Source organism: Triticum urartu, chromosome 2A (assembly GCF_056163025.1).
Source record: "Triticum urartu cultivar PI428250 chromosome 2A, HENAU_Tu73, whole genome shotgun sequence".
Taxonomy (NCBI): Eukaryota; Viridiplantae; Streptophyta; class Magnoliopsida; order Poales; family Poaceae; genus Triticum; species Triticum urartu.
The window spans coordinates 645,161,547-645,187,473 of record NC_141874.1 but is presented as its reverse complement, the minus strand read 5'-3'; the positions used below and the strand labels follow the sequence as shown (position 1 = coordinate 645,187,473).

Below are 25,927 nucleotides of genomic sequence, written 5' to 3'. Positions count from 1 at the left end.
GGTTGGATCGCGAAGACGTTCGACTACATCAACCGTGTTTCGTAATGCTTCCGCTTTCGGTCTACGAGGGTACGTAGACATACTCTCCCCCTCTCGTTGCTATGCATCTCCTGGATAGATCTTGCGTGATCGTAGGAATTTTTTTAAAATACTGTGTTCTCCAACACAAGCTCCTTGGACAATGTGTTATTATTCTCCGTGAGTACCTGGCGATATAACAATCCTTCAGTCAGTTGGGCCAACTGCTTCAAATCTTGGGGGCTACGGGTATATGACCATGTTAAATTGTGTCAAATTGCACTTTCTTTGAGAACAGCTCAATAATTCCGGCAAGGCCTTCTCGAGCGGCCCGGATATAGGCATCTGTCGAATTCAGTGCGGTGAACTCTTGTTCGGACAAGGCCGGAGTACGCATGGCTTCCTTCAAGCAACGGTGATTCATCACGCTCTCCACTTCGGAATTTGTGACCGACACGTCATCCGAATCCACTTGAGGAGGCGGAACGGGCGCGACATTTGCTCGTGTCCTAATTGGCATGTTTGGCACCGGATTAGTGGCAATTTGGCTAACTGGGCGCTTTCCCACCATTTGTCGTGTACTCCTCCTAAAAGATAAAGGAGAAACCCTTAAACAATCCAGACTCGTGCCTAGGCATGCATTAAGTACAAATACCTCTTGGAAGACTGTGAAGCCTCCGCGGTACTCCTGGCTACTTTTCGTTTTGAATGATGGCCTTGCGTGGGGGACGTCCTCAAAGAGTTACGGTCCTTGGAACGCCGATCCTGATGAAATCCAGATTAGTACAACAGGAAAGGATACAAATGAGGATCTCTTCTTAGGAAGCCTCTGGATACTCACAATGCAGAATGGTAAAGGCGAGGGTAGTCGGCGATAATGGCCACTTCCGAACCATCATGGCTCGCCTGATAGAATACCCCATCATCAAATTATATATATATATATGCGGATCCTCACAAAAGCCAGGATCCTTATCACGATTATGATCCTCCGGCTGAGGAGTAGGACAGTGGACGTCCTCGATGATAACCCACAAGTATAGGGGATCACAACAGTTTTCGAGGGTAGAGTATTCAACCCAAATTTATAGATTCGACACAAGGGGAGCCAAAGAATATTTGAAGGTATTAGCAGCTGAGTTGTCAATTCAACCACACCTGGAGATTAATTATCTGCAGCAAGTAATCAGTAGCACAGTAATCTGATAGTTTTGATAGTAGTGACAGCAGCAACGGTAACAGTAATAGTGATAGTAGTAATTTGTAGCAAGTGTAAGAGTGATGATAACAGTAGTAATGCAGCAAAACCAATAAGGATAAATTCGTAGGCATTGGATCGGTGACTTGTTGGATGATATTCATCATGTGACAATTATAACCTAGGGCGATACGGCACTAGCTCCAGTTCATCGATATAATGTAGGCATGTATTCCGTAAATAGTCATACGTGCTTTATTAAAAGAACATGCATGACATCTTTTGTCCTATCCTCCCGTGGCAGCGGGGTCCATATTGGAAACTAAGGGATATTAAGGCCTCCTTTTAATAGAGAACCGGAACAAAGCATTAACACATAGTTAATACATGAACTCCTCAAACTACGGTCATCACCGGGAGTGGGCCCGGTTGTTATCACTCCGGGGTTGCCGGATCATAACCGTAGTAGGTGACTATAACTTGCAAGATCGGATCTAACACATGGATATAATGATGAATTCATAAAAGGTTCAGATCTGAAATCATGGCACCCAGGCCCAAAGTGACAAGCATTAAGCATGGCAAAGTCATAGAAACATCAATCTAAGAACATAGTGGATACTAGGGATCGGGTCCTAGCAAAACTAACTCGATTACATGATGAACCTCATCCACCTCACCGACCAGCGATCCTACGAAGGGATTACTCACTCCCGGTGGGGAGCATCATGGAATTGGCGATGGAGATAGGTTGGTGATGACGAAGATCGAAGATCCCCCTCTCCGAAGCCCCAAACGGACTCCAGATCTGCCCTCTCGAGGAAGAACGGGGCTTGGCGGCAGCTCCGTCTCGTGGATTGCGATAATTCTTTCTCCCTGATTTTTTTCTGCTGAAATAATATGAATTTATAGTATCAGGGGGTCATCAGTGGGGCCACCAGGTGGGTACAACCCACCTGGGCGTGCCAGGAGAGGGGGGCGCGCCCTGGTGGGTTGTGCCCACCCAGGTGCCCCTCTCCGACAGGTCTTAGCTCCAGAAATTCTGTTTATTGATATAAAAAATCCTCAAAAAGTTCCGTTCCATTCCGAGAATTTTTTTTTCTGCACAAAAACAATACCATGGTAGTTCTGCTAAAAACATCGTCAGTCCTGAGTTAGTTTCATTCAAGCCATGCAAATTAGAATCCAAAACAAGAGGAAAACCGTGAGAAAAAGTAGATACGTTAGAGACGTATCAACTCCCCCAAGCTTAAACCATTGCTTGTCCTCAAGCAATTCAGTTGATAAACTGAAAGTGAGAAAAAAAACTTTTACGAACTCTTTTGCTCTTGTTTGCACAAATAAGCTTAAACAGCACCCAGATTTTCAGCCAGCATTATAACTAACCATGTCGACAATAACTCTTAAAGATTATAATGATTCGTATCAATGACACAATCAACTAGCGAGCAATAATAAGATATCTCAAACAGCAACACGTTGTCAAAACAATCATGATATAACATGACAATAATGGTATCTCGCTAGCCCTTTCTGAGACCGCAAAACATAAATGCAGAGCACCTCCGAAGTTCAAGCAGCGACTAAACATTGTAATTCATGGTAGAAAAAATCCAGTCATGATGCACCCAACATTAGCTACACACAATGCATAAATCATGACCGCTATGCTCTACTCAGTTTCTGGCGCTTGTCTATAGAAGGTGATGACACAATATAAAAGTAAATAGATAGTCCCTTCGCAGAGGAAAACAGTGATTTGCAGAGGTGCCAGAGCTCAATTTTTAAAACAGAGATAAATGAGATTTTGAGACATGCACACTTCTCATTCACTTCACGACCATCAGTTATCAACATCTTTCATGCTAAGCATGCTAGTAGCGGTTCCCAAGCGATAAAAGTAAAGGTTTACCCCCCCCCCCCCCGCCCTCCACCAACAATCACATTCCACGGCTTGTCCGAAACAACGGGTGCCGTCCAAACCAACAACAGTCCCGGGGGAGTTTCGTTTAATATTTGCATTTTTGAGTTAGGGACTGGAAATCCCCATTACCGCCCATTTCCTCGTTTGATGGTGAGTGAATAAACACTCGATTTGAGGATAACATGGTTAGCACGAAAGATATCGACCACCTCTTGTCGTTCCATGAACGATCCAGACACACAAAACTGATAATTTTTCTAGAAGTTTTTAGAGGTGGCACATGCAAATTTACTTAGGACGGCAGGGTAATACCGTATATAGGTAGGTATGGTGGACTCATCTGGAATAACTTTGGGTTCAAGGTTTTTGATGTACAAGCAGAATCCCCACTCAAAGGCTAGCAACTTTAAGATTGGGAAGCGGACAACTAGAGAGCAACAACGATCATGACCAGGCATTATGCATAAGTAACATTGGACACTAGCATGAGTAGGATATGAACACCATGAACATGAACATTATAGAGGCTATGTTGGTTTTGATTCAACTACATGCATGAACATGTACCAAGTCAAGCCACTCGAACATTCATAGGATACCATATCATCATACTACATCACAATCATTTTAACGCTATGTTGATATCCAAGATAAATCATTATTAACTCCCAGCTACTTATGCATAGCATGAGAAACTATAATCTCTAATTGTCATTGCAAACATGTTTAATCATAACGGCCTGAATCATGGGCACTAGGTTAAACATATTTACACAGACAAGACAAGTCGATTTCATACCAGTTTCTCCTTGCCATGGCTAGCTCATCGAATATCATCATTATTGCCTTTCACTTGCACGACTGAATGATTGTTACGGAAGGAGTAAGGGAATCTTCAACACCGACCCTCAAACCGCCTGCATACGTCCGGACCACGCTGACGGCTGACCGGATGACGGAAGCCATCCAACGCGGGCATGTATCGCCCTGCCGAGAGATCCGGATGTGTTTTCTCCCACAAACTAGAGACAAACGTGGGGGCTTTGCGGGCGCCCGGACCATTTCCAAGCCCACGTATGACCGCCCTGGCCCACCCCATACGTCACGTCGCTTGTCGCGTCGCATTTCATGCCGGCTCACAACATGCAGCGGCCAGCATTGATGCTCGTGATTGACCGGACGGGAAGGCGGCGCAGACGGACGCGACCTCTCGGGCTTCGTAGCGTCCTGAGAAACCAACTCCGGCAGATGGGCCGCATTGAAGCGGGCTAGCCGCCCCTCCGCCTGGCTTGGCTGCGCCTATTTAAGCCCTACGCGAGCGTCAGATAGCTGTCGAACAAGGCTATTGCGGCCCTTTGGCATCCTTACGCTACTGGAGGGACGACAATGGCGGCATGGACGCCAACGGCCGTGCGGCAGGACAGGGTGGTCATGCTTACGAGGTGATCGTTCAATATAGAGTTTAGTGTTTTTTAATATAGTTTTAGTAAAACGGTCGAAATATCATCTGTTTATGTGAATTATATTTGAATTTGAATAAAATCTATCCAGTTTGAATGAATTTCGTCTGGTTTTTTCGTATTGTTGCCCAAATATATATGAATATTATTGGATGCAGCCTTCCGCATCTGTATCCATGGACTGATCCCCTATCCGCGGACAGATACGGATTGTTTTTTACGGATTATCGTTGGAGATGTCCTAATAGTGTGATTATACGAGCATCAAACGGTTGAAGAGATGCCCGACGAGACAAGCATTCCAGTAAAGCGCACATGCATAACGATTCCCCATCATCAATTCGGGTCAGCGTGGGCAACCGTTTGTCGTCGACATCTCGGCTACCCCACATATATTTTGTCCTCTGGCCCACACGCCACTGAGAGAGCACTCCAGCGACTCCAGCCCCGTCACGCGTCCACACCTCTCACGTGTGGAAAAAATATATAAAAAAACCCGAGCAGGTATACGTTCCTCTCGCCTCGTCCTCCCCACAAATTCCCGACCCTGCCAAATCCCAATCGCTTTTAAATTCGAGATTTTTATTTATTGTCCGCCTTCCCGGAACCGCAGCTGCCTCGCTGCCCCGGTGCTGCTGCTGCTGCTCCCCTCCCACCCGCCGCGCGCCGCCGACGCCTCCGCCGATGGACCGGGAACAAGGTAAGGCAGCGGCGAGCCTGCCGGATTTGGGAGCGACTGTGGCTAATTCTGGGGACGATTCCCGTTGGTGTGCAGTGACGGAGTTCCTGGGCCAGGTGCCGCTCCTGCAGTGCCTCCCCGGCTCCTCCATCCGCAGGATCGCCGAGGCCGTCCAGGTCAAGCACTACGGTGAGTCGCGCGCGCCGCCCCCCGTCCTTGTGCTGTAGCGCCCCCTAGATCGACCGGTCGGCCCACCGGGCTTGCCTGGTTCAGGCGAGCGCAGCCTAAATCTGGCTTGCCTCAGTTCAGAGTACTCTGTACTGAAGGATGCTCTCTGTGTCGGTCAGTGATGTCTGATGTGACTCCCATGATTTGTATTAGTTCACTGTACTTCAAACCGCGCACATGATTCTGTATGCATCTCATGATTCTGCACTGGCGTTGCGATCTGCATAAATAGAAAATTTTAACCATCGAGAGCAACTGCATGCAAATTAGGCTGCTAAAAAACTGGGCGCTGCATTTCAGTGCGTACCTATTAACTAGATGTTGTTTAGCCCTTGACTCTTCGGTGTATGCGCTTACCTGGAGTGGTGGTGATTTTGTATTCATTGATTGTGGTGTGGGGTCAAGTTGATTTATGCATCTTGTTTTCATGGTGGTATTTTGCAGAACCTGGTGATTATGTCGCCCGTGAAGGTGAACCCGTGGATGGCCTTTGCATCATATTGGATGGGCAGGTATTGGTCATGCTAGTTCTTGCTTCACTTATTTACAGAGACACCTTTCTTTGACAGAATGGCAGAGTTCATTATAATGCTGCTGTTCACTATGAGAGGTCCTGATTACTATCTGAAAAACAATACTATATCAGCAAATTTGAATGGGTTGGGTGCTTCATTTTCGGCATTACAGATAGAAGATCATTCGTTGGCCTACTCGTAGGCTTGTAAATAACTTTTTTCTATTTGTCATCAATGCATCGATAAGCGAGGCTTTTTGCGATTTCTCAAAATGATGAAACATAATTTGTTACAAGAACTATTTTCTTTCTAAGTTGCTGGGAAATCATGCAAAGAAAAGAGTGATGTTCAATTTCTCTATCGTTGGTTATTTGCATTCCTGCTCTGGGGGAAAGACTAAACCTGAGTTTTATAGTTCCAGACCTTCAGAGTAAAATTCCTATCTCAACAGCCAAGAAAGTATTGCTCTATCAAAGAATTCTTTAATTTGAAAGACATTGTCATTATCTTGCAGGCTGAAGTTTCTGCTCCTGCAAACACAGAAGAAGCAAACCGTCCAGACTATGTGTTAAATAAGTATGACTACTTTGGTTACGGTAAGACATCTCTATACATGATTTTAGTTTTGTTATGGACAGTATCTATTTTCATCATGTATGTCCATATTTTGCTTGAAAAGACTAACAGTTTGTATTTCATGTATTTTTTTGGATAACTCCTAATGTTTTGTATTGTTTTATAGGGACCAATAGTTCTGTACATCAAGTAAATGTTATTGCGGTGACAAAGGTATAATTTTCCATATTCTGTTTTCTAACTTGATATTTTATTAGCTTTAGGATTTCCGTTTGCAGTGATATTAGCTGATGGCTTTTCCAAATCCAATAGTTGGCTTTAGCTTATTGTTATTCATGTATTGCAGCTGTCCTGCTTTGTATTGCCAAGTCAATATGGACATCTGCTGCAAACCAAGACAATTTGGAATGCAGAAGAAACACCTGAAAGCCATTCATTGATGGAACAAATTTTACATTTAGAGAAATTAGAGGTATGTCTAGATAGATGTATGCTTGTATCTATGATATTTCTATTTTGTCAAGGTATCATGTCTCAGTTTGCTCACTGTACTGGAGGAATGATGATCAGACATACTAATTGCTTAAATCGTAACATTTATGCTATGTCTGCTAACTTTGATTTAATATCATCGTTGGCCATTGTATTTTATTGACATTTCCTAAAAGAAAGAAATACAAGAGCAAATTTGGCAGTTTCAGTTTTGCATCTCATGGTCTACAAGTTAAAGAGACAAGCATGCTATCATAATAATTTACAGTTTACTTCCTGATCTTGCTTACCTTAATTCATATCTATTTTGTAGGTTGATATCTTTCGTGGATTTACTTTGCCAGAAGCTCCAACTTTTAATCAAGTTTTTGGAGGACAATTGATTGGGCAGGCATGCTTCAACCACTCTCTTAGTTGCTGTCATCTATATCTGCCAACTGCATGTATTTGACCGCCTCATTTCTATGCTCTGGAGGGATATCCTAGTTCCTATATTTAAGTATGAATATGTGAATCACCGAGTCAATGCTAAAAGGAAGCTTCTTAAGCATGCTTCTGAATTCCCTCAACTTTTAGAAACATATAGTTCACATGTATGAGTATCTCCACAAGAAACAGTTCAGTAACAGATATACATTTTATGTTTGAATAATGCAATCAACTTTCTTCAAGACAGCTCTGTTGCATTGTTGTTGGCGATGTTTATCCTTTTGGTATTTTCTTTCATAATGTGTTATCAACCTTATTGCTAATTAGCTTCTTCAATGAAATTAAGTTATCAAAGTTGTTCACATAAATGTTCCTTTTGAATGCCTGTACGAATTCATTTGAATTAAGACCAGAAGATCCAGAATTCACCTTTGTGAACTCGCTTGGTGATTATAGATTTCTAGGAACTCTTTATATTTTTATTTGAAGTTCTGAACTCGGGACAAGATCAAATAGAAATCTTCTTTGTCATGGTTGCTGTTAACTGTAGATTTTTTAATACAATACTTGGAACCCAGGTAAGTCTCAGCTTTTCTGTTATTTAAATGGTGTTCACTCAAGATATCAAATGGAAACCAGTCAGTTTTTTTTTTTCATTATCAAATGAAACCAGCAGTCCATACATCAGCTCACTTAGGGAGCAGTTCAGCAGAAAGAAAAATAGCTAGACAGAAAGGTTTTAGAACATAACACAGGCAGTAAAACTAGTCAGTATTTGACACTATGAACCTTATTCTGATTCAGTTATTTGTGTTTGGTTAAAAAGCACTGCTTGGTCAGTGGTCATCATAACTCACTCCCTACACTCCCATACAAGAGAAAAAACATTTACTGTAAAACTGACTAGTTTTCACTATAAAGGGGGGTAGAATAAAAGCTTTGCACATCATTGCCAATGGTTTTCACTATGTCTTAACCTTCATGCAGGCACTAGCAGCAGCATCCAAGACTGTCGATTGCCTGAAACTTGTGCATAGTCTGCATGCAATTTTTCTAATAGCAGGAGACAATAACAGTAAGAATATTATAAACTTTGTGTTCATTTTGTCCATAACAGGGGGCAAGCAGAAACTAAAGTCTGGCCTATAATTATCAGTACTGTACTCGTATTAATGCCCTGTTCTGTAATTATCCTTTTAAGTTTTGATCGTTAATGCATTATCCTTTTGTTCAAACAAAACTATGTTTATATCTGTCTTTGTTATGTCCTCTGCTATATAGTGCCAATAATATATCAAGTGCATCGGGAGCGTGATGGAACCAGCTTTGCCACCAGAAAAGTGGAGGCAAAGCAGAAAGGCCTTGTTATGTTCACTTTAATTGTTTCTTTCCAGGTGATTATCCTTAAAGTTGTATAAATAATTATAGCAGAATAGTTAGGCAAGTTTTAGTTATTTTTAACACTCCCAGTGATATAACCAGGGGAAGCGTGTACCTTGTTCATGTTGAGAATATTAGACAGTAGCTCAAACGACAGTTTTGTACCTAGTAGCTTCCGAAATGTTGTGTCAAATAGTTGTTCCTTAGTTTATTAGTGTTTAAACCCCCTAAACTATATCATCTGTCCAAACTCTTCTGCACAAAAAATGAAAAAAAGGAGTGCCAGACTGAACAGAGAATTGTGTTCACTATCTCAATACTAGGTTCATATGTTCCTAAGAGGTTTCCATGATAATCAAATCAAGCATGAATAGACATACTATACAAAGTTTTAAGTTATTAAATTTTAAACCCAGAGTTGTTTTGCTATATCCGCTGCCAATAGATCAATTCAATTATTTGTCCCAAACAACAATCAGCATATATGTATCAAAGTGAAGTAATAAATTTGTCCAAGAGTACAACTAGCGAAATGATACTACTAGGCGATACATTGGAGGATCAGCCCCACTAAAGTAATCTACTATACAAAGAAGAAAGGGTGTCTAACTTCTGTTCTGGTTCTTTTGCAGAAGGAAGAATTAGGGTTTGAGCATCAGGCTGCAATCATGCCTGTCGTTCCTCCTCCAGAACAGGCAAGGATTTTTGTCACTTTCCTCTGATGCCCTTGGGGAAATAGTCTTGGAACTAATAAGTAATCAAATGCAGCTCCTGAATATGGAGGAGATACGGGAAAGAAGACTCACTGATCCACGGTTTCCGATGTAAATTTTCTTGACTACGAATCATATGTTTTGCTAGTTGGCTAAACTAACTGTTTTAACTTAAAAATATTCACCTTAAGATGCAACATCTTCTGAACTGTTAGAAAAGCATGATTGTTTATGTGTTTATTAGTTTTCAAGTGGATCCCCCATTCTGGTAATGGCACTAGTTCGATGACACATTTGGAATAACAGTAATAACAACAATTAAGCCTTTAGTCCCAAAAAAGTTGGCGTAGGCTAGAGGTGAAACCCATAAGATTCATTTAGAATATTATAATTATATACTTCTTAAGCTTCAGTTGTCATATGAATATGACAGTACATTCATTTCTTTATCACATGCTGTCATACCTGAGTCCTGACAGTTCAGTAATCTGCAGGCAATATAGGAACTCAGCTGCCAAGAAAAAGTTTGTACCTTGGCCCATTGAAATGAGGTTCTGCCAAGATTCTAAATCTCAACATGAACCAAGGTAAGTTTGCGATGAAATTTTTTTGCGGCCTTGAGATTCACTAATCATTTGTTTCTTCGTGGCTCACGGATCTTTTTAGATAGAAATTCTAAGCTTCAGTATAGATTCTCCAGACTAATATTTTTTACATAGATCGTATTGCAATATATGTTTTTCTGATTCAGTAATGCATCTGATTCTTTTCAGCCTGCATTATTGGTTTAGAGCTAGAGGAAAACTTTCGGATGATCCAGCTCTGCATAGGTTGGCCATTTATCGCTGTACATTGGTCATACTTTGAACAGCTGGATATGCTGATGACATTATTCTATGGTATTACAGATGCGTTGTAGCATATGCTTCGGATCTACTATATTCAGGCGTCAGCCTAAATCCGCACCGGAAGAGGGGTTTGAAGACATACTCTCTCAGTCTTGATCACTCGTATGTTTCAAGAGTCATTATCGGGGTTTTTAATTTGCCACATTCGTCCCACCAATAAATGGTCTCTTTTCTGTTGCCTGTTAATGTTTTGCAGGATGTGGTTCCACAAGCCTGTGAAAGCTGATGACTGGTTGTTATATGTGGTAAGCTATTGGCTTGTATCTTCAATCGATCATGATAGGAATAAAATTTGTTCAAGAGGCTCTCATCTCAATGTCATCTTCCCTTCATGAACACAGATCGACAGCCCATCCGCACATGGTGGTAGGGGATTCGTCACCGGACGTATGTTCAACCGGCAAGGAGAGGTATGCACATTAATTTCATTCTTTCAAAGCTCCGACTGTGGTGCTACTTACTCCCTCCGATCCAAAAAAGTGTGTTTTGAACTAAAACTGAACTAAAGCCACGACACTCTTTTTGATTCGTAGGGAGTACTATTTTTCTCATATAAAATAAATTCCATAAATTGTCAGCTCATCGTGTTACTATTTTTCTCATCTAAAATAAATTCCATAAATTGTCAGCTCATCGTGTCGCTGACCCAAGAGGCGTTGATTAGGAGGGCCAAGACACCCGGGCAAACCCCAAGGCCGAAGCTTTGAGATGTGCAGAAGAGCCATGCCTGTACTTTAATATTTTCTTTCCCCTTGCTGTCCCGTATTTTTATCTTATATAGTACACGGAGACAATGGTGAGATTTATGCATAGGAGTACAGCTTACAGCTTGAATTTGGCACACATGCTTATTGTGAACGATTGTATCCTCGCATGCTGATTCACATTCAGGTTTTCCTTTGCATATGTGGATGGCAATTGCCATCAAACACGCCGCACATGAATGTAGACAGATGTACCTCAAATTCAAAGTTTTGTAATCCTGAGGTCATGTAGTACCATTTCAAATATCTGTTCCACGCTCAATTTAAAGTCTCGGGCCTCATGCGAAGAAGTTAAATATATTGCGCCTATTCCACGCATCTGTTAAATTGGCAAAACTATTGATGATGTGATGCTATCCTATACTTGTGACACTATCCTATACTAGTTAAATGCCCGTGCGTTGCTACGGGGCATGATGCATGTAAATGAATTGATTAGATTATTTAGTGGCATAGATACGTAAATGATGAAAATGAATGGTGTCATGGGCCGCATTTCTCATTTCACATTGGTCAGCAATATGAAATTATATGTTCTCACAATGTTGTAATTTCTTCTTCACCTGAAGGTCCACAGAAATAATAGCCATGGTCTCCATCTTGAAAGCGTCAATTTTTAGAAAATGACATTCGTAGGGGTCAAGAGGAAGTTGTTGCATGGGGACACTGAATTTGTTGAGTTTATGTTGATAAATGAAGTGTGAACTATAATTCAAAGGAAGACGCTCACTTCGCTGCATGTTGACTGTTGTTCATTTTATGTTGGCAATATAAGTGTGACCCATATCGCGACCAGGAGTAGATTCCAATTCTGATGCTTCTTAGGTAAGTATTTAGTTGGTTTAGAAAATGCAAATGAATATGTCAAAAGAAAAGAATTTCTCAAGTCATGCTATATAGGCAATAGTAATTGTTTACATGCCAACTTAAAATAAGTAACATGTGTGCGCCGACTAACGACTAATATAGGTAGCTAATGGCAAATAATAGTTTATGTTTCTTACAAAAACATATCGTGAAATAACAATAATAACAACCAACTACAAAGGATCAGATTTCTAACTTGGAATGGGGCAAAGAAACATCTCAGTAAAAGTTTTGACCTTGGAATTAAATTAAACATTTCCACAATCATGAAAAATGGTGAACATGACACAAGAAATATCTCCAAACTTTCTTTCGGGTGCATATAACTGTTTGTAGTACAATTAGGCATCTCAATGTAGTACAATTTTGAATTTGAAAACCTGAGAGAACGAATTGCTAAGCTCAGTTCTCTCTACAAAAAGTCAAAGGCTTCCTTCCCACCAAAGCTTTTCTGCTATCTACACAATCATATATGAGATGGTTTTGCAGAACATGTATCCTAAGATCGTTAAGGAGCCATTCAGTCAGTACTCATAAGCCTAACTCATGCCTCCACGAGTCCTTTACTACGTCTTTTCTTCTTCCTGACCTTCCCCTCCTTTGCACCTGCTCGACCTTTCTCTTCGACTTTGGTTTCTATTCTCATGAAAATTGGCTTTGGTTCCATCATTGCCTGGCCTGCTTTAAGGGCTCCCCATTTGGTATCATACTACAGGACAGTTAACATAGGTTTGTAAGCAAATTGTGCCATAGGGAAATCTTGATATTAAAGATTTTCTATTTAGTTTTTTTATCATTAGTTTGCTGTATCAAGAAAAACAAAGGAATTGCAGGTGGTTTTAAGATAGAGCATCCTTATTGAGATGACTTAGATCAGGGAGGAGAAGATGCACAAACTCGCCTTACAAAAAACAGACGGGAAAGATCATGAACATTGTTGTCTTTCTATTGACGAAGAATAAAATAGAGCATTGGGAAGATGATAAATAGAAGAGAAGCAAATTGTCTTGCAGTCGATAGGAACCATTTGGAACTTACAACTTGGATGCTGGGAGATGGACATCTATTTTTTTTTCTCTGGTTAAAATTGGAACTGGGAGTCTAGATGTGTTATATAAGAACATAAATGTTTTCTAGTAAGTTAAGAAATGAGATGTTACAACATGGCTGCATTGTTAAGGTATAGTGAAGCACAATAATGTTGATTCATTCAGCAACATATTAAAATCTCAGACCAAGTTCAGGTGGCTTATAACCTTCTTATGGGACATGGACCCACTATATGAATGTGCTATACATTGTCATCAATGCATTACTCAGGTGCTAGATTAACATTAAAATTTCCATGCAAATGAACTGAATCGCGTACCAAAGTCAGGGGAATTTCGAATTAGAACTCTATATATTTATTCAAGCATAGTATGAAAAAAATGGAAAATCAGTCCAAAATATAGATAAGAGTGTGTTCGTTTGTGAGTCAAACGATCGATTTCTCGTATATTTTTTTTGGAAAAACGTGATGTTCTGCAATAACATGAGAGAAGTTTGGAGAGGTTGAAAGCAATGAGGAGGTGAATCAATTCGATGCGTAGAGGAGTGAAGAGTCAAGTCGAACTTTCAATACCAGAAGCAGTTTCAGTGCAATCAACACTAAGACCATACTGGACTTTGTGGTGGCAAAAATAATTTATTTATTTAGGATAAAGATTATATGTCCTATTTACAATCTTCATAAAATAATAGGTTATTTGGTAAGTTTGCTGATAGGAATTTTGTGAGAGCTTTTGCAGAGCACTGTTCGACGAAGTAGTTTTAGTGGCATGGCATGCATATACAAATACACTATTTTGCTTCGTAGAACGCATGAAGCTGGTAATTTGCTGAAATCAGATTTAGCTAGTAGTATTTGGATCATTATCAAAGTACAAAACTCATTGCTAGACATATTAGAGTCACTAAATGGGCTCTCTGATATCCCAACTGAATGCCTAACTTATCATATTTTCAATAAGTAGCAGCTATACTCAACTCTGAAACTGTAAATAAAAAAAACGTATGTATTATTTAAAATACACCAATGAAATATGGATCCCATAGCTACAGTTGCAGGAAAACTTTCATATAAATGAAATGTATTTAAAAAGCCTATCTAGTTCCGTTCTCAAACTCAAAAAGAACCATATAAGCAGAAACATGTACAATTCAACTGAACCATACATCTATCTTAATATTTGCACGGCAACAATGTTAAAATCTTACTACAAATCAACCAAGAAAAGTATACCATATTGCACTTGATTTAGATAGATCTAAGAAACAGGTAAATCTGAAATGTCAAATGTATAGGAAAATATTTGGGGTCAAGAATCTACCTCCCTTAATTCTGGAGGACAAAATTAGTAGTTGTACCCTACAGATAATCTGATATTTCAACAACATTCAAATACTCTCCACACTAATAGTAGTTGTAAAGATCCTATAAACGTCAGGGTGAACTGGTTGGTCGGTGGTTCATTTGTGGATGTGGAGAACACATGTATACTGCAGGGTTACACTGAATGCGATGCAGATCAACCAAAGCTTGTTCTTCTCCGCTTCCTAGAACACATAATCTAGTCAAGAGCAGTCCATTCCATTCTATGTGGTTGGAAAACAACAACTTTGTGATTATTTGTAACATGCTATGCATCTAAACCAACAAACATACAACTACGAAAATATTGGTACAATGAAAATTATTCATTAGCTCTTCTCAAAGATCATTTCCTCAAATTTGAGGCTATGCATTGGGAAAATATAGATTTAAAAAAATCAAGCAAGAAGTGCACTTTGGTCATGTAAAATCATTTATAACCTAGGAAGGCAGATAATATATAGATATAATGGAGAAATTGAAAACATTTCAAAATTGGTCATTCCTATGCGTGTATACAAACTTAGTTCTAGTAGTACCTAAAATCAGTCGATGGGCTGTGGCGGTATATAAAAGACAAAGGTGACCCCTCAATACACATTTGCATAGAGCTTCTCTATGCAAACGGCCACTGGGGCGCAGCAGTGTGCACTGTGACTACCACATTACACACAATTTTCTTTCTTAACCATGTGCAATGAGATTATCAATGCACACCAGTTATTATTGGGCAGAAAGTAAGCCCTGCATTCAGCAAATACCAGACATTCACAACATGACCCATCCTGTTTAAGTTTGAACTGATAATTTTGAGTTCCTCATATGCCATGCTTGCCCCACAATTACCGTGCTATACCTCAATTAGCTCTGAAAAGTATTCATGTTGCTAAAACTGAAAAGACTGACAATCACAGTGCTAGAAATACTACCATAACAAATTACTTCTTTGATACACATATTGGTAAGTTGTTATTATATAGTGTTCAGTAAGATTATCTTAGTTGATATCCGATAACTTCTGCTTAATATATGAGCATCATAATGTTCCGAATGCTGACCACATTGTACATCGTATGAGAAAACAGCTAGCAGGAGAATTAAGAGTATATTGCTATTACACAGGCTTCACAATCAGTAGGCAATGTTAGCCTATCGCACATTAATATATTAGAACTACGGGTGACAAAACAGGAACATGTACCGCCTTGCCTTTCACATATAATGTTCAGAAACGGGTTACCAAAGAGTACACAGCCTGGAGAAGTGAGCAAAATAGCCACACACTGACACACACACACACACACACACGCACACATTGATTAAATACATCTGAACAAAATGTTACTCCCTCTGCCTAAAAATGTAAGACATAAAAAAATGGTACTACTTGAATCAGGCTATTTCAACGCCAACATGTTACATTTTGAGACAGAGGGAGTACATCCATAGTGTAAATGTCAATGCTTTGTCAGTAATAGATCCCGCCTAAGTACTACTTGAATCAGGCTATTTCAACACCAACATGTTAAAAATGGTACAATTGCTGAGTGAGCAAGCAGCCCACGCGTAATAGATAAAACAGAAGCACGATATCAACGCTACCGCCTTCTTTGGAAAACAGGATGTATGTTCAAATTCAACTGCTCCACCTTCTCCATACGAGCAACACATTCATTCATTCTCTCAAGCACCTTAGGCATCGCCGAGATATTTGCCTCGGTCTTGGACTTGAACAACTTTAGCTTTTCAGTAATATTTTGTTCAGCTTCGGCGTGCGAGGTTCCAACGGCAGGTTGTGCTTCAACTGGAACTTCTGCAATATCCATAATGGTGTCAGCCTTGGTGTACTACCATTTTTTTGTAAATTGTCACTGTATTACTATACGTTTGCCCTTTATTCATGCCATGACAACTGATGTTTAATCTATCATGGTTGCAAAGTAGCAGCCTGAGCTTGTAGTCAGGTATTTTTCGAGTAAATAACAGCAAAATTCGTAGGGGCTGACTTCTGAGTTCTGATGATGTGACACACATATTTAGTTGAATTTGCAAAGGAGAAAACAGGGCGAGAAAAATAGCAGTCCACTTTTTTAGCTTTCGCATTTGAAAGGGCAAATAATTCTGGGTTACAGTTATCTCAGCAATTGCCGACCAGATAACAAACCCAGCTAAAACCACAATGCATCCAATCAGGATTCACTCTGCCAGCTCACACCTTATAAAATAACCATGCAACATGTTTTCTTACACATAATATATGTCAAACTTTACATAATTCCCCGTCACTCACAGTAAAACACAACAATCCTGTAAGGTCAAATGATAAATTGCCAACATTTCGTTTCTTAACTGAACTAAGTTGAGATTACCATAAGAAGAAATAAGCATGAATTTCTAGGTTCTGTTTCACGCTGCAGTCGGTTATGATGATCATGTCTGCCTAACAAAATTACGCCTATTTTGCTGTTTGGCTAACAAAGCTTCTCTCTGTTTTCGTGGTTATATTTCCACGACTGATTATAAAGTTAGTTCTGCACAACACAACAAAGCTTAGCAAGCACAAGCTGAGCCTTAGCAAATATTGTCAACTACAAGTGGCAATCAAATAACTTACCTAGACTAGAAATCAATGATTCCTATGATTATTTGAGGAAAAATTGTGCAAACAGAAACAAATCCCTCCCTCCGTTTCTCTCAATAGCTCAAGAGTGTCAACATAGATCCAAAATGCTGGCTTTTACCCATGTCTCCCTATTCCCAAGCCCTGACTAGCAGTAAATCACAAACGGGGGCATTTTTCTATGTGTACTTCAAGCACTACCGGCAAATCATACAAATCTCCAAAATGGGGACGAATTAACCGGAAACCCTAGTACCGGAGAGAGGCCGGAAGCGCGCATACCGACGAGGCAGGCGGGCGGGCGGAGGGCGACGAGGCGCGATACTGTCGCGTCGATGAAGCGGGCGGCGGCGTCACGGCGGTGCTCGAGTATCCGGCGGCCCAGATCGGCCACCTCCCTCTCCAGCTCCTCAATGTCCTCCTCGTCCGCCGCCTGGTCCGCCCCTAAGGAGGTGGAGGAGGAGGGGACGGCGGAAGATGCAGGGGCCTTGCGCTTTAGGCGGTTGGGCGTTGCTCCGGCTTGGCTCGGCGACGGCGAGCGCCCCGCCATGGGGAGCTAGGAGTGCGGGGGGGAGCGGAGGCGAGCAGAGAAGCGGACCAAGGAGAGGCGAAGAGAGCGATTCAATTTTGGCAGATGGGAGGTGGGACCCGCATTGAAGTTAGCTCGCTTCTCTCTTCTTCTGATGAATCTGAAGAGGGGTCGCTTCTGAAATCTCGAATTCAAATGAAATTGGGCAGAGCAACTCACACAATGTCATTTGAACGGAGCCCCTCTCTCAACCCTAGCCGCCGCCGCCAAGTTTCCCCCTCACGCCGCCGCCATGTTTCTCCCTCACACCGCCGCATCCCCCCCCCCCCCCCCTCCCTCTTCCCCATCTCGCGGCAAGAGGAGTGGCGGTGACATCGATGAGATGGTGGCGGTGATGGCATATTGGAAAAAAGGTATTTTCCTACCTCAAAGATGTATGATCTGTCATCGAAAAGATCCCGTGAGAGTTTGTGTCCCCGGATCTGTTGTCTCTCTTCATATCTTGGCAGTTGATGTGTCCTCCGAGGAGAGCAATTTGACAAACCATTGACGCGATGACTTCGACATTTTTTTCTGTATCCTTTTGCGGCATGGTTCGATTTTTTCAACCGTTTTGACCAATGATGATGGATTGCAAGCTTGTTTTGCATGCGGTGACGCTTCAACCGATGCTTCTTCGATGACTTCTAAATCTCGTCCCAAGGGAGTGAGTGGCTATTGTTGTTTGTAAAGCATGATATGACGAAAGCGTTTGCAGGCGTCCTTTTTTATATAATTGGGTGTAATTTTTTCAACCTGCGATGGGTGGCATATAATCGGAAGAAGAAGAGAAAGGCTAGTACATTTTACAATGTAATTTTATTTTGTATTCGTCGGTTTGTGTCCAATTGTCATTCATATATTGATTATTGTTTTTCTAATAAATATCAGATGTAAGATGCCTTTTAGCTTTGAAAAATAAAAATCTGACAACTTTGAAGATCATGACCGCTTAATCCCAATGTGATGATTATGAAATAATGAAAATGGAAGAAACCAGGACAGATTTTGAATAAGATTGTGTTCACATATATTCCATCCATCTGGAATGTAAAGTGTATTTTGTTTTGGCTAAAACAACATTCAGCATCTCCAACAAGTTCCCCTTCCCATATAAAAAAACTTGATTACGCCAAGCTGAGACAAAAAAAAATTGTGTCAACGGTTCATAAACGCGAAAAAAATTAGGGGACACATATAATCAGCCCAAACTCCCTTCTAGAGGAAAAAAACCTTCCCCTAAATTTGGCGGGAGGCAACCGTTGAAGTTTCATGTTGCCTCCACACCAGCCGCCCCATCGCGCCACCTCGCCCCGTTATGCTGCCCGGTCGCCTCGGCCCATCGCTGCCTCTCCACGCAGGGTCGGCCGCCTCGCACCCTCCTCTCCAAGCCACGCGCCCCGAACTCACCAAACCATCCCTGTGACGCCCCCGATTCAATCGTACACTAATCGTACACGTAAACGTGTACGATCAAAAGTAGGGACTCACGGGAAGATATCACAACACAACTCTAAACACAATTTAAAGTCATACAAACATTATATTACAAGCCAGGGGCCTCGAGGCTCGAATACAAGTGCTCGATCACAGGCGATTCAGCGAAAGCAATAATATTTGAGTATAGACATAAGTTAAACAAGGTGCCATAATATGGCTAGCACAAACTGGGATACAGATCGAAGAGGCGCAGGCCTCCTGCCTGGGATCCTCCTGTTGGGGAACGCAGTAATTTCAAAAAACATTCCTACGCACACGCAAGATCGTGGTGATGCGTAGCAACGAGAGGGGAGAGTGTTGTCTACGTACCCTCGCAGACCGTAAGAGGAAGCGTTATGACAACGCGGTTGATGTAGTCGTACATCTTCACGATCGACCGATCCTAGTACCGAAAGTATGGCACCTCCGGGATCTGCACACGTTCGGCTCGGTGACGTCCCACGAACTCATGATCCAGCAGAGTGTCGAGGGAGAGCTTCGTCAACACGACAACGTGATGACGGTGATGATGATGCTACCGGAACAGGGCTTCGCCTAAGCACCGCTACGATGTGACCGAGGTGGATTATAGTGGAGGGGGGCACCACACACGGGTAAGAGATCAATGATCAACTTGTGTGTCTATGGGGTGCCCCCTCCCCCGTATATAAAGGAGTGGAGGAGGGGGAGGGCCGGCCCTCTATGGCGCGCCCTGGAGGAGTCCTACTCCCTCCGGGAGTAGGATTCCCCCCTTCCCTAGTTGGACTAGGAGAGAAGGAAGGGGAGAGAGGGAGGAAGGAAAGGGGGGCGCCGCCCCCCTTCCTAGTCCAATTCGGACCAGAGGGGGAGGGGCGCGTGGCCTGCCCTAGCTACCTCTCTCTCTCTCCACTAAAGCCCATTAGGGCCCATATACTCCCCGGGGGGTTCCGGTAACCCCCCGGTACTCTGGTATATGCCTGAACTCACTCGGAACCTTTCCGATTTCCAAACATAGGCTTCCAATATATCAATATTTATGTCTCGACCATTTCGAGACTCCTCGTCATGCCCATGATCACATCCGGGACTCGGAACAACCTTCGGTTCATCAAAACACACAAACTCGTAATACCGATCGTCACCGAACGTTAAGCGTGCGGACCCTACGGGTTCGAGAACTATGTAGACATGACTGAGACTCGTCTCCGGTCAATAACCAATAGAGGAACCTGGATGCTCATATTGGCTCCTACATATTCTACGAAGATCTTTATCGGTCAAACCGCATAACAATATACGTTGTTCCCTTTGTCATCGGTATGTTACTTGCCCGAGATTCGATCGTCGGTATCTCAATACCTAGTTCAATCTCGTTACCGGTAAGTCTCTTTAATCGTTCCGTAATACATTATCCCGCAACTAACTCATTAGTTTCATTGCTTGCAAGGCTTAAAGTGATGTGCATTACCGAGAGGGCCCAGAGATACCTCTCCGACAATTGGAGTGACAAATCCTAATCTTGATCTATGCCAACTCAACAAGTACATTGGAGACACCTGTAGAGCACCTTTATAATCACCCAGTTACGTTGTGACGTTTGGTAGCACACAAAGTGTTCCTCCAGTATTCGGGAGTTGCATAATCTCATAGTCATAGGAACATGTATAAGTCATGAAGAAAGCAATAGCAATATAATAAACGATCGAATACTAAGCTAACGGAATGGGTCAAGTCAATCACATCATTCTCTAATGATGTGACCCCGTTAATCAAATGACAACTCATGTCTATGGCTAGGAAACTTAACCATCTTTGATTCAACGAGATAGTCAAGTAGAGGCATAGTAGTGACACTCTGTTTGTCTATGTATTCACACATGTACTAAGTTTCCGGTTAATACAATTCTAGCATGAATAATAAACATTTATCATGATATAAGGAAATATAAATAACAACTTTATTATTGCCTCTAGGGCATATTTCCTTCACCTCCTAACTACTCCTAGTCGCCGGCGGCCTGCACGTAGAAGAAGGCACCCTCGTTGTAGTAGGGGTCGTCGCCGACGGCGGCGTCTGGCTCCTGGGCTCCAACATCTGGTTGCGGCATCCGAGAAGAAAGGAAAAAGGGGGAAAGGGGGAGCAAAGCAACCATGAGTACTCATCCAAAGTACTCGCAAGCAAGGATCTACACTACATATGCATTGGTATCAATGAAAAGGATAGTATCTGTGGACTAAACTACAGAATGCCAGAATAAGAGGGGGATAGCTAGTCCTATTGAAGACTATGCTTCTCGCAGCCTCCATCTTGAAGCATGTAGAAGAGAGTAGCAAGTGCAGCATCAAGTAACAATGCATATCATAATCCTACCCAGAGATCCTCTCCTTGTCGCCCTGTGAGAGAGCGATCACCGGGTTGTATCTGGCACTTGAAAGGGTGTGCTTTATTAAGTATCCAGTTCTAGTCGTCATAAGGTCGGAAGACAACTCTGGGTCATCCTTTTACCGAGGGACACGACTATTTGGATAGATAAACTTCCCTACAGGGGTGCACCTGAAGGAAATATGCCCTAGAGGCAATAATAAAGTTGTTATTTATATTTCCTTATATCATGATAAATGTTTATTATTCATGCTAGAATTGTATTAACCGGAAACTTAGTACATGTGTGAATATATAGACAAACAGAGTGTCACTAGTATGCCTCTACTTGACTAGCTCATTGAATCAAAGATGGTTAAGTTTCCTAGCCATAGACATGAGTTGTCATTTGATTAACGGAATCACATCATTAGAGAATGATGTGATTGACTTGAGCCATTCCATTATCTTAGAATTCAATCGTTTAGTATATTGCTATTGCTTTCTTCATGACTTATACATGTTCCTATGACTATGAGATTATGCAACTCCCGAATACCGGAGGAACACTTTGTGTGCTACCAAACATCACAACGTAACTGGGTGATTATAAAGGTGCTCTACAGGTGTCTCCAATGGTACTTGTTCAGTTGGCATAGATCAAGATTACGATTTGTCACTCCGATTGTCGGAGAGGTATCTCTGGGCCCTCTCGGTAATGCACATCACTTTAAGCCTTGCTAGCAATGCAACTAATGAGTTAGTTGCGGGATGATGTATTACAGAACGAGTAAAGAGACTTACCGGCAACGAGATTGAACTAGGTATTGAGATACGATGATCGAATCTCGGGCAAGTAACATACCGATGACAAAGGGAACGACATATGTTGTTATGCGGTTTGACCGATAAAGATCTTCGTAGAATATGTAGGAGCCAATATGAGCATCCAGGTTCCTCTATTGGTTATTGACCGGGGATGAGTCTCGGTCATGTCTACATAGTTCTCGAACCCGTAGGGTCCGCACACTTAACGTTCGGTGTCGATCGGTAATATGAGTTTATGTGTTTTGATGTACCGAAGGTAGTTTGGAGTCCCGGATGAGATCGGAGACATGACGAGGAGTCTCGAAATGGTCGAGACGTAAAGATCGATATATTGGACGACTATATTCGGACATCAAAAAGGTTCCGAGTGATTCGGGTATTTTTCGGAGTACCGGAGAGTTACGGGAATTCGCCGGGGGTATATGGGCCTTATTGGGCTTTAGGGGAAAGAGAGAGGGGAGGCTACATGCCCCCCAAGGCTTAGTCCGAATTGGACTAGGGGGAGGGACAGCGCCCCCTCCTTCCTTCTCTTCGCTTTTCCCTTTTCCTTCTCTCCTACTCCTACTACATGGAAGGGGGGAATCCTACTCCTGGTGGGAGTAGGACTCCCCTTGGGGCGCGCCTAGGAGGGCCGGCCTCTCCTCCTCCTCCACTCCTTTATATACGCGGCTAAGGGGCACCCACAAGTTGATCAGTTGATGTTTTAGCCGTGTGCGATGCCCCCTCCATCACAATCCACCTCGGTCATATCGTAGCGGTGCTTAGGCGAAGCCCTGCGTTGGTAGCATCATCATCACCATCATCACGTCGTCGTGCTGAAGGAACTCTCCCTCGAAGCTCTGCTGGATCGGAGTTCGTGGGACGTCACCGAGCTGAACGTGTGCTAAACTCGGAGGTGCCGTACGTTTGGTACTTGGATCGGTCAAATCGTGAAGACGTATGACTACATCAACCACGTTCTCATAATGCTTCCGCTTACGGTCTATGAGGGTACGTAGACGATACTCTCCCCTCTCGTTGCTATGCATCACCATGATCTTGCGTGTGCGTAGGATTTTTTTTGAAATTACTGCGTTCCCCAACAGTGGCATCCGAGCCAGGTTTATGCGTAGATGTTATATGCACGAGTAGAACACAAAGGAGTTGTGGGCGTGGGTATATACATGTTGCTTGCCGTCACTAGTTGATTCTTGATTCAGCGGCATTGTTGGATGAAGCGGCCCAGACCGACATTACGTGTACGCTTACGCGAGACTGGTTCTACCGACGTGCTTCGCACACATGTGGCTAGTGGGTGTCTGTTTCTCCAGCTTTAGTTGAATCAGATTCAATGAACATGGTTCTTTCTGAAGATCAAAAAGCAATCACTATACCGCATTGTGGTTTTTGATGCGTAGGTAAGAACGGTTCTTGCTCAGCTCGTAGCAGCCACGTAAAACTTGCAACAACAAAGTAGAGGACGTCTAACTTGTTTTTGCAGGGCATGTTGTGATGTGATATGGTCAAGGCATGATGCTATATTTTATTGTATGATATGATCATGTTTTGTAATGGAGTTATCGGCAACTGGAAGGAGCCATATGGTTGTCACTTTATTGTATGCAATGCAATCACCCTGTAATTGCTTTACTTTATCACAAAGCGGTAGCGATAGTCGTAGAAGCAATATTTGGCGAGACGACAATGATGCTACGATGGAGATCAAGGTGTCGCGCTGGTGACTATGGTGATCATGACGGTGCTTTGGAGATGGAGATCAAAGGCACAAGATGATGATGGCCATATCATATCACTTATATTGATTGCATGTGATGTTTATCCTTTATGCATCTTATTCTGCTTGATTGACGGTAGCATTATAAGATGATCTCTCACTAAATTTCAAGGTACAAGTGTTCTCCCTGAGTATGCACCGTTGCCAAAGTTCGTCATGCCGAGACACCACGTGATGATCGGGTGTGATAAGCTCTATGTTCACATACAACGGGTGCAAGCCAGTTTTGCACACGCAGAAATACTCGGGTTAAACTTGACGAGCCTAGCATATGCAGATATGGCCTCGAAACACCGAGACCGAAAGGTCGAGCGTGAATCATATAGTAGATATGATCAACATAGTGATGTTCACCATTGAAAACTACTCCATTTCACGTGATGATCGGTCATGGTTTAGTTGATTTGGATCACGTGATCACTTAGATGATTAGAGGGATGTCTATCTAAGTGGGAGTTCTTAAGTAATATGATTAATTGAACTTTAATTTATCATGAACTTAGTCCTGATAGTATTTGCATATCTATGTTGTAGATCAATAGCTTGCGATGTAGCTCCCCATTTATTTTTGATATGTTCCTAGAGAAAATAAAGTTGAAAGATGTTAGTAGCAATGATGCGGATTGGATCCGTGATCTGAGGATTATCCTCATTGCTGCACAGAAGAATTATGTCCTTGATGCAACGCTAGGTGACAGACCTATTGCAGGAGCAGATGCACACGTTATGAACGTTTGACAAAGCTCGGTATGATGACTACTTAATAGTTTAGTGCACCATGCTTTACGGCTTAGAACCAGGACTTCAAAAACGTTTTGAACGCCACAGAACATATAAGATGTTCTAAGAGTTAAAATTGGTATTTCATACTCATGCCCATGTCGAGAGTTATGAGACCTCTGACAGTACTTTGCCTACAAGATGGAGGAGAATAGCTCAGCTAGTGAGCATGTGCTCAGAATGTCTGAGTACTACAATCACTTGAATCAAGTGGGAGTTAATCTTCCAGATCAGATAATGATTGACAAAGTTCTCTAGTCACTATCACCAAGTTACTAGAACTTCGTCATGAACTATAATATGCAAGGGATAACGGAAACGATTCCCAAGCTCTTCGTGATGCTGAAATCGACGAAGGTAGAAATTAAGAAAAACATCAAGTGTTGATGGTTGACAAGACCACTAGTTTCAAGAAAAGGGCAAAGGGAAGAAGGGGAACTTCAAGAAAAACGGCAAGCAAGTTGTTGCTCAAATGAAGAAGCCCAAGTCTAGACCTAAGCCTAAGACTAAGTGCTTCTACTGCAAAGGGACTGGTCACTGAAAGCAGAACTGCCCCAAGTATTTGGCAGATAAGAAGGATGGCATACTGAACAAAGGTATATTGGATATGCATGTTATTGATGTGTACTTTACTAGTGTTTATAGCAACCCCTTGGTATTTGATACTGGTTCAGTTGCTAAGAGTAGTAACTCAAAAGGGGAGTTGCAAAATAAACAGAGACTAGTTAAGGGCGAGGTGATGATGTGTGTTGGAAGTGATTCCAAGGTTGATAAGATCACCATCGCACACTCCCTTTACCTTTGGGATTAGTGTTGAACATAAAATAAATGTTATTTGGTGTTTGCGTTGAGCATGAATATGATTGGATCATGTTTATTGCAATACGGTTATTCATTTAAGTCAAAGAATAATTGTTGTTCTATTTACATGAATAAAACCTTCTATGGTCATACACTCAATATAAATGGTTTA

At 42.0% G+C, this 25,927-nt stretch overlaps 2 protein-coding genes across 3 annotated transcripts; one reads left to right on the top strand and one right to left on the bottom strand.

Moving 5' to 3' along the window:
* Positions 1-5,137: 5,137 nt before the first annotated feature.
* On the top strand, positions 5,138-11,546 carry LOC125539372 (acyl-CoA thioesterase II). 2 transcript variants are annotated; one of them, XM_048702814.1, is made up of 17 exons: positions 5,140-5,300; positions 5,376-5,468; positions 5,952-6,019; positions 6,537-6,618; positions 6,765-6,811; positions 6,945-7,070; positions 7,404-7,481; positions 8,507-8,594; positions 8,801-8,913; positions 9,532-9,594; positions 9,668-9,723; positions 10,107-10,199; positions 10,386-10,442; positions 10,521-10,622; positions 10,717-10,765; positions 10,862-10,930; positions 11,150-11,546. In XM_048702814.1, the coding sequence occupies exons 1-17, from the start codon at positions 5,285-5,287 to the stop codon at positions 11,225-11,227; spliced, it is 1,278 nt and encodes a 425-aa protein (XP_048558771.1). In that variant the 5' UTR covers positions 5,140-5,284; the 3' UTR covers positions 11,228-11,546. The 2 variants fall into 2 exon arrangements, with proteins under 2 accessions (XP_048558770.1, XP_048558771.1); XM_048702813.2 differs by having other exon boundaries at positions 5,138-5,468.
* Positions 11,547-15,744: 4,198 nt separating this feature from the next.
* LOC125533847 (uncharacterized) lies at positions 15,745-17,841 on the bottom strand. The gene is made up of 2 exons (XM_048697179.2): positions 17,467-17,841; positions 15,745-16,377 (listed from the first exon to the last, which is right to left on the bottom strand). The coding sequence occupies exons 1-2, from the start codon at positions 17,732-17,734 to the stop codon at positions 16,163-16,165; spliced, it is 483 nt and encodes a 160-aa protein (XP_048553136.1). The 5' UTR covers positions 17,735-17,841; the 3' UTR covers positions 15,745-16,162.
* Positions 17,842-25,927: the final 8,086 nt, after the last annotated feature.

What these genes read in the sequence shown, in the direction of transcription:
- LOC125533847 (XM_048697179.2), bottom strand. Translation starts at nt 17,734, where the DNA reads ATGGCGGGGCGCTCGCCGTCGCCGAGCCAAGCCGGAGCAACGCCCAAC. An exon ending in CCCGCCCGCCTGCCTCGTCG is followed by an intron (nt 16,378 to 17,466) that starts GTATGCGCGCTT and finishes TGGATATTGCAG; the next exon opens with AAGTTCCAGTTGAAGCACAA.
- LOC125539372 (XM_048702813.2), top strand. Translation starts at nt 5,285, where the DNA reads ATGGACCGGGAACAAGGTAAGGCAGCGGCGAGCCTGCCGGATTTGGGA. An exon ending in AAATCTCAACATGAACCAAG is followed by an intron (nt 10,200 to 10,385) that starts GTAAGTTTGCGA and finishes GATTCTTTTCAG; the next exon opens with CCTGCATTATTGGTTTAGAG. An exon ending in TGTTCAACCGGCAAGGAGAG is followed by an intron (nt 10,931 to 11,149) that starts GTATGCACATTA and finishes ATAAATTGTCAG; the next exon opens with CTCATCGTGTCGCTGACCCA.